Raw genomic sequence first — 12,924 nt, 5'->3', positions numbered from 1 at the left:
TTTATTGGATAAAAATGTAAAAAATGATTCTAATTTCTTATTCTACTTGGGTGGCCTGTCCATAAATTCTGCTCTGGGGGGAGGGGGGAGGTCTTCAGCTCGGCTACTGTTGCATTAGTTGAATTGTTGATGCTGAGGTTGGGCCCTGGTTCTCTTGAGAGCGTGTGAGACCACAAGTTCGGCTCGCTCAGTCCCTCCAAGTGCCCTGAGGACGTATGAATTCGGCTGAGTTCAGACATTCTGCATCCAAGCTGGGCTATAAATATAGCTACTGGGAGTGGGCGTGCAAATCCCTCTGACTTTGCGCTGAAATAATCATTAAAAAATGAATCAATAATGCAGGAAGATGGAGGAAGGAATTTAAATTGCTCCTCATATTCCTCAGCATAGCCTGGACTTCTGTGACCCTGGACCAGAACAACGTGGTGTTGCCATGATGCGGCGTGCCCCACGGACCCCCCCACGCTCTAGGTCATTTGTCTAAAGCTCCCGGGAGATACTGAGGTCAGGCGTCACTCTCTCCAGCTTTGCCTCCCTCAGACACAGTTAGGAGCTGCTCTCGGTGCTGCTTCGCGGTCTGGCGAAGCTCTCTGGCTTTGGTGAAGGCCTCTGTATTCTCTCCGTTTTTCAGCCCCCAGTTTGTGTTAGCGGCGCTAATAAGGCCAACGAACCCGAGGAGCTCTCGCTGCCTTCTAATAATTAGTGGATTTTTAAATGTGGCTGTTGTCCGCTACAATCTGAGGCTTGTTTTTAATGCGCTGTAATTGAGCCGCAGTTAATGTGTGTGGAGGAGGAGCTGTGTGTGGGGGAGCTGTGTGTGTGGAGGAGCTGTGTGTGGAGGAGCTGTGTGTGGAGGAGGAGCTGTGTGTGGGGGAGCTGTGTGTGGAGGAGGAGCTGTGTGTGGAGGAGCTGTGTGTGGAGGAGCTGTGTGTGGAGGAGCTATGTGTGGAGGAGCTGTGTGTGGAGGAGCTGTGTGTGTGGAGGAGCTGTGTGTGGAGGAGCTGTGTGTGGGGGAGCTGTGTGTGGAGGAGCTGTGTGTGCAGGAGGAGCTGTGTGTGCAGGAGGAGCTGTGTGTGGAGGAGCTGTGTGTGGAGGAGCTGTGTGTGTGGAGGAGCTGTGTGTGGAGGAGCTGTGTGTGTGGAGGAGCTGTGTGTGGAGGAGCTGTGTGTGTGGAGGAGCTGTGTGTGGAGGAGCTGTGTGTGGAGGAGCTGTGTGTGGGGGAGCTGTGTGGAGGAGGAGCTGTGTGGTGACCTCACTCCCTCGTCTCTCTCAGCCGTGGCCGTGGCCGCCACACGAGCTCCGCTCTGAGAGAGATGCAGCCGTATCTCGGCTCTGCAGCCAAAGCTTTTTTCAATTCAACCCCACCCCCCGCCCCCAGTCCCCCATTTATTAGTATATTTATCATACCTGTGATAATGAATAAATTGGAAGCATGCTTTCCGTTGGCCCCGGCCCCTGAGCTTGCCTCAGAAGTCGCTGTCTTGGCCTTCTCAGGTCTCGTGGATTTGTTTTGGGTTCTGGATCTACTTTAGACCTGGCTCTGCATTCACACCTTGTGCCTGGGGGTGGGCGTGTGGTTAGGGGGTCTAGGGTTTATTCGCAGTCTGGAACGGGTAAGGGCTTCACAGCACACATCAAATAAAGGTGCGTTTGCGACCGCCAGCCCCGCTCTTCTGCCCCCTGGTCATCGCAGGAAAGAGGCCAGGCTGTGCGTACGCGACTGCGGTGAACACAGCGGGCGGTTTGTAGAGCACGGAAACGTGTTTCTGTGCTGCTGCTATCTGCAAAATCAAACCGCACGCAGGCCTCTTCGCTCGGCTTTCAGAAATGAGATCAGTTCCAATGATAGATACCGTACATTTTTACTCTGTTTAGTCTCTAGCGCACAGCACATTTTTAGAATGAATATTATAGAGCCCTTCATGAATCCTCGCTATAATATTTAAAGTCGATCTTTTTCATTGTAGTCCAGCTCGTCTGTGGCGTCGAATGTGCGGGGCGCTTTCATGTTCTTTATCAGACCACGGGTGTTTAAAGCTTTTATTAGCACCAAGCGTATGATCTTATCTGCAATCTGCCCAAGTAGATTTCTTGATCTACAAGTTTGAATTGAAAGCAGTTTCCTGAAAGCAGTTTCGGGACAACATACTTTTGTGTGTTTGTCAGAACATGATTTTTCATAACGTACTAGATGTGGGAGCTCCACTATAGATAAGATCATGACACAAACAAAGTTAAAGATTGTTTGGTAATACGAGATTTCATTGACGCAGCTTGTAATAATCCACTGGTTGATGGTTTCACTGACCCAGAAAAGCATCCTATCTGGTGGTGATGTGGATCTGTGTAATCACTCTCCATTGGTGTGAGGTCCGTTTGTTTTCTTTTTAAGTGCTTCCAAATTTCCTAATGCTAATTAGAAACAAAGATGAAACTCCTGGCGGCAAAACAAAACCTGCTCGTTTCCCTATTTGTTCTTTTCTTTCATCTCAACGAAATGAGTTCTTGTAACCAAGAGCCGTGTCCTGGACAGAGAGAGGGAAACAGAAAGAGTTTCATTCTGTTCCTTCGTGCTTTAAACGTCTGTGTTCTCGGCCTGATCTCAAAAGTCTCCAATTGCAGTGATAAGTGGCTCATTTGGCATGACTGTGTTTTCACACACACACACACACACACACACACACTCTCTCTCTCTCTCTCACTCACACATACACATACGTGCGCGCACACACACACACAGGAACAAAATAGGGAGAGGATGAAAATTTGTAAACTTCGAAGGCAATCGGATCTAGAAAGTGAAAAAAGACTCTTTAATTGCTTAAAATGCCCTTCCTTTGTGACCTCATGTCTTGGCTACAGACACCTTAATTTCGGCAGGTAATCGTCCTTACACAGATGTTCAATAATGCGTTGGCGTCTCGCCAGGCCCGGAGATTTACAGCCAATGAGCCTTCTCAATAACATGCTCTCCTCTCCTGACAATAGATAATTGGCTGTTGCGAGTGCCATGTGACCGCAGGTAGAGTAACACTATCGCCCTATGCTCCCCTATGCTATTCTGAGCCAGTGGGACGGCCCACTCTCCCCCCAACGTTTTGGGTTCACGGGATTATGATAAATTAAAACCCTGTGAGGCATGTGTCACCCAACTGGAATGTTTACCTTGGAATGCCATTCGTGTCTTTGTGCTCCGGAGCCCCGCCTACAGGCCGGAGCCCGGTACTGCTCACCAGGGCTTTCTGCTGGCGTGTCCAAGTAGGGCTCGCTCTCTGCTCTCCCTGCTTTTTTTTGTCACGTTCCCTGCTCACTCCCAAACATGGCACTGTGCTCTGGGGTTGGTCTGCTGCCAATGCCTCATTTGACAATGGAGCGATCTGTGCGGTCAGAAGCCTGATTTTAAGGGCTGGGCTTGTCTGCAGTGTGTGGTGTGGACCCAAGATGTTCCATTCCGGTCAGCCTCATACGTGCTGCTCAGCGCGGCCGTGAGTGCTGCCCACACTGCGGACTCCCGCTCTGCTTGTCCTTCCCCTGCCTGCCTCGCTCTGCCGCCGCACGCCACCATTTCGATAAATCACCTCGCCTTCGCCGCCTCCTCGTTTTTTCCCAAAACAAATCCGTGCTGCGGGGACTGGCTAGACTCGTCCGGCTGCATGCTTCCGTGTAAGCAACAGCCAGCTGTCCACCTGTGCCTGATTGGCTGTAGCCTGTCACACGGTGCAGCGGATGCCACCGTCTTGTGAAGATGGCAGTTAAGAATGCAAGTTCAGTTGGGCCCTTCTCCCCCGGCCTGTGGTTGTAGCTTCCTGTGCAGGGCCGCTGCATGCCCTGAGCATGACGTAAGAAACCCTCGCTGTGTGCGCTGAGGAGTCGTAGCTCTGGACATGCTCACCCGTCGCCAGCCTCTGCGGAAGGTTGCGGAATGTTCTGAGCCCGCGGAGCTGCCCCCTGAAGCCTGTGATATCAGGCTCTTAAGCCTCGCAGGAAATAAGCGCAGCGTCAGTTTAAACAAACGGGCGCCCTCGACCCCAGAACCAGGTGTGAGATCACTTTATCGAACCCCGTCGTGTCATTTGTCTTCTGCATATCACCCGTCCTCGTTACTTAGGAGCGGTGTGCAGCCCAGGGGCCGACTCCCATTTTGAGGCCATGGTAGCGGGGCCTGTGTGTGCGGATACGTCCCATTGACGATCCTCGGGAGAGCAGTGCCCTTAATCACGGCGTAATCAGGGACGTGTGTTACACGCTTCAGTGTGCCAACTCTCGTGCGCCGTTTCCACCTGGCCTGAGACTGCACAGTGCGATCTGCGACGCACTTCCCGCTGATTACAGCGTTCCTCCTCGCACGCCGCCCTGGCTTCAGGGCCCGCGCGTAGGAGCTCGCCAAAAGACGCTGATCCAGTTCTGATTAAGAGGGAAAAATAACGAAACGCGGGGTGATTTTCGTCTTTCCTGAGCTAAGATGGCCGCCTGCTGATTGGAGCCAGACTGGACTCTAGAGCAGGTGGTGGCGGCATGTTACTGTAGCACAATGATCTCACGCTTCAAGCCGCTTGCAGTGGTGAAAATCTCATCTTGAAGAATGAAAAATTTATTCCACGTTTCTAGGGTGGTAATCCAGTTTGCTGAAGAATATTTTGCGGAGAATGTTCGTTTTTTAAGGACATCTTTCTAATCCATGTTACGCAGGGCTCGGAGGAGCATTTGTTGAAAAAGGAGGCCCCCCCCAACTCTCGTGCTGGGTTCCTTTTCCTTTGAGGATCAGGCCCCTGTCCAGTTTTGAGCGTTTGACTGTGATTGGTGCAGAGTGATTCCAGACTCCAGCTCAGATGTTTTTTTTCCCTTGTTCCTGCAGGCCGGGACTGTAAGAGACTCCATGGCAAAGTCTCTCTACAGCGCGCTCTTCGATTGGATCGTATTCAGGATCAACCACGCGCTGCTCAACAACAAGGACCTGGAAGAGTGTGCCAAGGTAAGAACTCAAGCTCCCCCTACTCACACTCCCCCATGTACTCCTCCTCCATGAGTCTGCCTTTCTGCAGTGGAAGGTGTATTAGGCAGTCGAGTTACGATTCAGTGGCGGACGTGGGCCAAATAGTCAAAACGTATATACTTGACAGCATAAAATATTCTATACAGCATATAAACTATCAAATGGTAGAGGGTAGAAGCAAACCTATTTACAATTTAGCCATTGGCAGATGCTTTTCTCCAAGATGACTTGCAAAAGCAGCATTTAAAAAGACTAGAAAAGCAGCACAACCAGAGTTGGAGATGACTCTCTCCTGCTAAAAGGATCTACAGTTGCAGAACTCTCCTCCTGGACCTCCTGGCCATTGAGCCATCGTGTCCTCCGTACACAGTGGGATGGGTGCAGCATCTCTGAGGTTACATCACCCCAAACGTTGCTCTTTCTCAGGCCCTGTGAGGAAAATGTAATTCCAAGTGAGATGCTGGAGATTTGCTGTCGGCCGAGGCCCCCTTTGAAGTCTGCTGTGGCGGACAGGCGCTCTTTTGTGTGCCGTTCGTGTTGCTGCTGTGTGCTGTGACTGCGTTTCCTGGGCAGAGAAACGCGGCCCTTGTGCTTCAAAGGGTTTCCTCGGCGCTATGAAAACAATTACCATATTGATGGATCTGCGGGGCGGGGCTGCGGCGCGTTACGTAGCCTTTCGGCGCTTTGATGTGGCGTTGAGATGCCTTCCTGCTCCGCCCCTGGATCTGGGTCTGACGGGGCTTCAGGCTCGTCCACACCAACTGTAACTGTAACGATGTGAGCATCCACGCTGCGGAACGATAATGTTCCGTTTTATCGGTCATGCAGCTGGAAAAAATTGCTCCGAAGGTGATCCCAACGATATCGTTCATCAGTAGTTGTGATGTAGACTCCGCCCATCTACTTGAATTCTTTAAAAAGATTTTTTAAAGCAACATATCTATAGTTATGTTGGGGTGGGCCTTAAGAGGGGATGAGCCCTAGATATGATGGGGCTGAGATTGGAGGATCCCAGGATATGACTAGGATATGAGTAGGGTTGCAAGCTATGACACGGCTAAGCTTTGATTTTGGTAGGTTATCCGTGTGTGTGTGTGTGTGTGTGTGTGTGTGTGTGTGTGTGTGTGCGTGTGCGTGTTTACCAGCCTAAACACACACTGGCAGATGGCACTGCAGTTCCTCCAGGTGCTCCACAGGAGCGGACATTCCCTCCTGACAGAAGTAAACCCAGGGTCCTGCAGCAGCCTGCAGACAGAGAGACAGGGACCTGTGACACAGGCCAGGCCTCAGCTGCCCTCCATCAGGCATTTTTAGGAGGTTACCCAATGTTTCCTTCCCCTCCTGCTCACACCCGCCCTTCACCCCAGGGCCGCGGTTATGACCTCCGGCAGATAGGCTGAAAGCTGCAGCGTCCTGGAGCTGCCAGGCTGGGGCCGCTCTTCCTCCACCCCTCCTCCCCCTGACCCTGGCACAGGAAGTGCCTGCCATCCATCTGCCGGGCATATGACACACGGATGGCTGCCCCACCCCCACCCCCCTCCAGCCCCTGCGCTTCCCCTCCGTCTCCACGTCTGCCTCCACTGTCCTCGGCTGGAGGGCGGAAGTGCCCGGAATCCCAGAATCACACAGTCACACAGACGCCACAGAAATAGAACATGAGTGTGCCAGATGGGAATCTGTAATGCATTTTATAGCACTGTGCAGCCCCCTCCCTCACGGAAATGTATGTGTCCTGTTCATACCAGAATCCTGTTTGAACCATGAGTTAAGAGTCGGTGCCTTATGTAAGGCAAAGCTTTCAAGAAAGAGTAACCCAGTGTTGAGTAACTGGGTTACTTGTTCAGCATTGCTCTTACCTTTTTTTTTGCTCTGGTTCATCAGTTTTATTTTCTGTAGAAAAGACAGCTTGGTTTCTTAAATGTTTTATAATTTTCATAATTTTCAGATCCTGTCCATTGGGGTGCTGGACATCTTCGGCTTTGAGGACTACGAGAACAACAGCTTCGAGCAGTTCTGCATAAACTTCGCCAACGAGCGCCTCCAGCACTACTTCAACCAGCACATCTTCAAGCTGGAGCAGGTGAGCCTCCTTCACTCCTCTGCTCAGTCCATTCTCAGCTGAGCCCAGGGCCGGCAGTTTGACCCCTGGGGAAAGAGGAGATGGTATCTCCCACCCAGTCCTGGAGACTGTTAAACTGACGGCTAATGAATGAGTCACTACTGGTAATTATGAGTAGAGTTGTTTTGACTGGAGAGGAGTCAAAATAAGTGTGTGACAGCTGCTAAAAAGGATTTGTTTTTGCTATGTTGCTCACCCCCCACAACTTCACCTCACGGAGCACAGAGCGTGTTTATCACCAGGGTGTGAAAAGCAGATTTTGCCATGGCAACAGTCCGTCACTCAGTCCCCGCAGAGCCGTGTCCCCCACTGGGCGACATTTTGCTGTTCGTTTGTCACCGAGGAATGTTCAAATTCTGATTCTGATTCCAGTACAGGCCAGTTAATTTAACAGTGCAAGTCGACTGGGTGTTCTGGACGGAGCATGGAAGCATTCGCCAGTACCGTGAAGAATCCGCATTGGCGTCTCTTCCATAAATCATTTTTGGCTTTGTAGTTAGGCTGTGCCACAGCCCCGGGGCGGCGTCATGGCGGTTCTGAAGAAGAGTCTGTTGGTCTGGTGTGCTAGTGCCGAGGGCTGAATGCGGTATGACATCACTTCCTGTCTCATCTTAAATCCCACAGTGCTTTGAAGCCTGGGCTGTTGTGGCAATGCCGCATGATGCATTGTTGCCATGGTACTGCAGTCCCCCCATCTTGTGAGGATCAAAAATGCAGCTAACCTCCTTGAACCCTTTCTACTTCAAATATTTCCACAGCATTATTGTTTCATGATGTTTTGTATATTTCTTGTCATTACTACAAAGAATGTGCTTATACTACACTATAACCTGCCAAAACATTATGATTTTCCAACTTATAAATTATTGTCGAATAATAACGTGCGTGTGCTGCCAATGTCTTCTTGGCTTCAATGTCACCAGTTAAGCTGACCGCCCACCCTCCTGTCCAGTTTAATAAATGTAAGCTTATGGAAACCTTAAGGACCCTCAGGGTAGAGCTGTGAAATGTGTCAGCGAGGCACGCTGTACCCCCCAATGTTGAGAGATTCTTGGGTCACAGCGTGGTGGCCGGTCCAAACCACAGCCTCTCGATGACATGAGCGACACCCCCCGAGGTGGAGGAACTGGAGAACGGCAGGAAGCGCTCCCTCCAGAGAGGCCCTGGATGAGGCCATCGGAGGACTCACACATCGTGGCTTTCATCGCTGAGTTAACCACACTGGACCCCGGATAACACCAGCACTCCTCTTAAACGTAGCCGCCTTAACCAACGTCCTCTTCAATTCTGCAGAACACTAAGCATTGTGAGATTGATTAAGCTCACCGCAGTCGAAATGCTCTTGCCGCCTCCATTTCAGAGGGGTAGGAGAATTTCAACATTTGATGGCGAGAAGTGGCCTGTCCGCCCATAGGCTTGTCATTTGACCGCTATCTAGAGAGTATACAGCCGTTTGGCAAGCCTGATTTTGAACCCACGGGTCGGCTGATGTCATACGCTGGTCAGTGCTGGTGCATGCTTGCAGCAGTCATGCTGTGTGCCGAATTAGCGCAGTGCATCTCTCAACAAAGTGGAGCGTTGTATGTTTTTTGTTTTTCATTGTTTGTTTCACCTCTCCTGCGACTTAGTCGCTGACCACGGGCATTTTTATTTTGGTGCTGCTACACAATGTTCTGGTATACTCTGTAACATAGTGTTCTTATTTCAGCCTGTCTTTCTATGGATTTGTGCACTGATAATGAGTGTTGACAAGATACATATTTGACATTTTCACTGGGTTTTCTTCAGGCTTACAGAACGTCTGGTGTTGCGGAAGAATGTGATTTGGTTTAATGTGAGCTGATGGATTTAAGGGTCCGATGGAGCCGTTCCAGGAGGATATCTGAGAGCCTTTTCACCACCTATATTGCTGTTTTTTGGGCTTTGTCAAATTTTGGCTGCGACTGGAAGAAGCAACTCTAAGGAGTTAGTGTCCCTTACTGCCCGACTTAGCGTTGACCACAGTAATACTCGTTCACCTCTCCAGGTACTGGAAAACAAAAAGCCAGAGGAGTTGCAGGCAATTCATGCTTCCAAACCATCTATCCAGTCTAGTCAACTTATTGTGAAGGCTTTCTGCATGTATTTTATAGCTGATTTTCTCATGTTTACGTTCAGAAGCAGTGCGGCCACTCACAGGGTGTAGATCAGTGGTCTTCAGGCCTGTTCCCGGAGAGCCACAGGGTGTGCTGGCTGTCATTGTTACTCAGTACTGAATTGATCAATGAAAAGCAGTTGATTAGGCAGTTAACTCACTTCACCTGGTTTCTTGGGTCTGAATTGGTCGCTGTTATTTAGCAAAAACAGTAACCAGCGGACCCTGCGGCTCTCCAGGACCAGGAATGAAGATCACTGGTGTAAATTGTGAATGAAGGCCAGTGATGTATATCCTGCAAGCGATCCTCTGTGGTGCTCCATTCTATCAAACCGGGGCTTTCCTCATTGATGCCAGCTGCTCTGCTGCTTTGTATTTGGTGCTCCAGCCTCTGCGGTTGGCAGATTATATCTCAGCACTCATATATGTAGATAGCTCACTCTGTATTGTGCTGTAGCTGCAGTAGCATTAATGATCAAAGCCACGGGTGATGACATCCCTGTTGAATCAGTGCCCGGGATGCTCCACGCTCGTGGCTGTGGGCGGGGCGCTGGTGTGCGGCCTGAGATCCTCTCCCCTGGTGCGGTGCGTCTCACTGCCCTCCTGGTTTTCATGGACATCCCCATTCCTTTACCTACACGGGTTACTCCTCCCCTCGGCATTCTTGATGTGAGAAGTTGGAGAAGAGCCCGTCGCTGTGTTATGTGCATCATTAAAACGTCTTCCCCTGAGCCAGGACGCCGTGTAGTAAACCGGCTTGCGATGAGTCACAGCATTCCTTGTTTGATGACTTTGCCTGCGTGTGATGGGATACCTGCGCTGGGGGACAGGCGTGTGTTTAGAGGACGTGTTGGGAGGTGATTTGTGGTTTGGGCGATGTGCGTTGACGCCGTGTTTGTTTATGAAAGGGTGGATCCCCGGGGCGCCCATAGCTCTTCACAGAGGCCTCAAACGAAGGGGCGTGGAGCTAGCCGAGCCTGCCGCAGCTCCTGCAGAAGCGGCAGGTATTAGATTAATGAATCAGCCTTCGTGAAGTCTACCGCTCAGAGAACCGCTCTGCTGTTACCCTCTTCCTCAAAGGGTTCTTTGTTTCTGGAAGTGAGGACGTATTTAGCAGCTCTGAAACTGTTGAATGTCAGCTGAAGCTGTTTGTAAATCTTTGTTCTGTAATCTCTGTAAAGCGCAAATGTGTTGTCTGGATTTACCCTTCAAGAAAATGTATGATTTCCACAATGAATGCAGGAAAGAGCAATCTGTCAAAGTTCACCAGTCACAGGTTGTTGTTTCTTTGGAAATCCCTGAAATGTGTCATTTTGCTGAACCAGCCCCGTTTCTAAATGTTTGGTAGTGTATGTGTGGATTGTTTGTGTAGTGGCTAGTTTGCCGCGTCTGCGCTTGGGTCAGATGCAGTGCATGTAAATTGGCCCTGATGCAGTTTGTGAATCAGCCGCTCTACTGAGACACTCTTCTGGGAGCTGACACATGCATGCTTTCTTGCCGCTGGCAGTGTCTCTGTCAGAGAGCTGTCATGTGGAAAGGCGTGACACACTGACACACTCCTTTACTGTTTCGTAGTAGTACTGCTTCATCTCCAGAGAAAATGAGTAGATTGAAGTGATAGAGTATATAAGACACAGTGGAGTTTTTTTTCTTTTCTTGTAACGTGAGGGCAAGGCTTTGTGGAACCGAAAATGGAAGAAGCTGTCACGTATTTTGAGTGACTCACTGATTTTATCCAGTTGTCGTGTTGTTTCTGTTCGTGGCACACAAAGCTCGCTTCATTCCGACGAGCCAGTCACTGACTGACAGTGCCACGATCAAAGCATTGGTCATATCTTTCTCCTCCATCTTGGCTTTACGGCTTAGTGCCGAGGGTGGTTATTGAATCAACTGAGGAGTGTAGAGTTGGCACAAACGCCACCACCAATTGGTCTCTCTCTCCCTTGATTAGCAGCGGCAGATCAACAGGAGGCTAAAACCACCGCGGGGAAATTTCTTTTAAAAAAAAGAACAAACGCTTTAAACGAGCGGCTAATGGCCTTTCTCTCTCCATCAACATCATATTTGCATCTGGCCGCCAGTGGCCCTGTCATCTGTCTCAGTCGTTAGGCCTGTGGATTCCTGCGCCGGTCTGGGGGAAAGGCCTGCTCTTGCTGTAGCCAGCAGATGAGCTGGCCACGTAGCCCTGTGTTCTAGGTCTGGAGGGAGGTAGAGGTTCATAGTGATTCATTTCAGTGTGTAGGTGTGTGGTTGATTACTGTGTATTAAAAGGGTGAAGATGCAGGTTCTTCGTGGAGTGAGGGTGCACCGGGGATCTGTGGTGCACAGGGGTCACTGTGTTCCTCACAGAGGTGTGTGTGCGTGCGCGTGCGTGTACGTGGATGTATCTCTTACGCATGTGTATGGAACCTGGCCTTTCCTGTGCGTGTGCATGTGTATATAATAACTGAGTTTTCCATTTCCTGTGTTTGAGTGTGTGTGAGCAGATGTTTCCAATAGGAGTGTGTGTGTGTATGTGTCTCTGTGTGTACACATGCACATATTTGTGAGAAGACTCTTCTGTGTACTGGATGTGCGTGTGTGCGTGCATGCGTGCATTCGTGCGTGTTGTGTGTATGTGTATCAGAACTGATTGCTCTGAGTTGTGAAAAAGGGTTAAATTTGTTGCCCTTCTTGCATGGGACTTTTTTCCCCCACTTGTTTTGTGAAATATTTGTCTGTTATATTAAGTTTCAATTCATATTATATAGTTTTATTAACCACATTGCAGCATACCTAGGAAGATCTCAGAAAAAATAGTTGTTTACCTTAAAGTTGTCATTTAAAATGGGTATCTAATGAGTCTTATCTCATAGGGTTTATGGAAAAGATCACTGCTACATTTGAAAACGTTGGCTAGATGGAAAATACTGATTTCTGAGGTCTGACTCGACACCATGCCATGGCTGTATTTTCTGTTGACATTACGGGGATATATTTTTATATATTATACTTTTGCCAGCAGTTTTTTATTTTTGTTGAAACAGTGCAGTGTTCTTTATCAGCTGGCAGAGCATTACACACCTGACTGTGATACGCTAGCTCCCTCCCTCCACCACAATCAACACTCTTATCAGCAACCTCCGAGTTTCTGTTTAAACAGGGGCCCTAGCAAATAAGACAAGACCCCATGTAATCCGCTAAGAGCCTATTTACATTTCAAACACATTTTCATGACCCTCTCTCTGAGGATAATTTGCCAAAGTGTTAGTTAACTGAGAACTGTGTGACCCACCCTGATAGCGCTGTGCTTCTCGCTGACAGTGTACACAGCCTTGCAGTGTACACAGCTTTACACGCTAACACATATTAGCTGACCACGACATAAAAACGTCAGGGAAACGGCCCTGTAAAAGATGAGAAGCATTCCCATCATACAGTGGGGTTAAGGCTCGCCCACTTGTGTGGAAGTAAGTGGTTATACTCAGTGGGTCGGGCCTGTTGACATATTTTGGATATTTGTTGGGTGGGGCTGGGTAGTATTGGGTAATGTTGAGTGTGCAGGGATTGGTTAGGGTGTGTGGGAATGTTGGGTGCTGCCCTGTGGGTTGTGTGCCCTGGCGTAGGATCCGGTCTCCTGGTGAAAGCTATCCCCCGGGATGATTTATGTGCTGGCAGGGTGGCAGCTACGTCTGGCAT

The 12,924-nt window shown here is 49.6% G+C and overlaps 1 protein-coding gene across 6 annotated transcripts in view; it reads left to right on the top strand.

Moving 5' to 3' along the window:
• LOC133110948 (unconventional myosin-IXAa-like) overlaps nucleotides 1-12,924 on the top strand; it is a 146,352-nt gene that overhangs the window by 90,457 nt on the left and 42,971 nt on the right. For all 6 annotated transcript variants that reach the window (XM_061221074.1, XM_061221075.1, XM_061221076.1 and 3 more), the window contains 2 exons: nucleotides 4,856-4,972; nucleotides 6,939-7,073. In XM_061221074.1, the coding sequence (XP_061077058.1) occupies nucleotides 4,856-4,972; nucleotides 6,939-7,073 (252 nt within the window). The remainder of the gene's footprint in view (nucleotides 1-4,855; nucleotides 4,973-6,938; nucleotides 7,074-12,924) is intronic.

Source organism: Conger conger, chromosome 15 (genome assembly GCF_963514075.1).
Source record: "Conger conger chromosome 15, fConCon1.1, whole genome shotgun sequence".
NCBI classification, from domain to species: domain Eukaryota; kingdom Metazoa; phylum Chordata; class Actinopteri; order Anguilliformes; family Congridae; genus Conger; species Conger conger.
The sequence above is the reverse complement of the archived record's forward strand: the minus strand, read 5'-3'. Positions and strand labels throughout refer to the sequence as shown.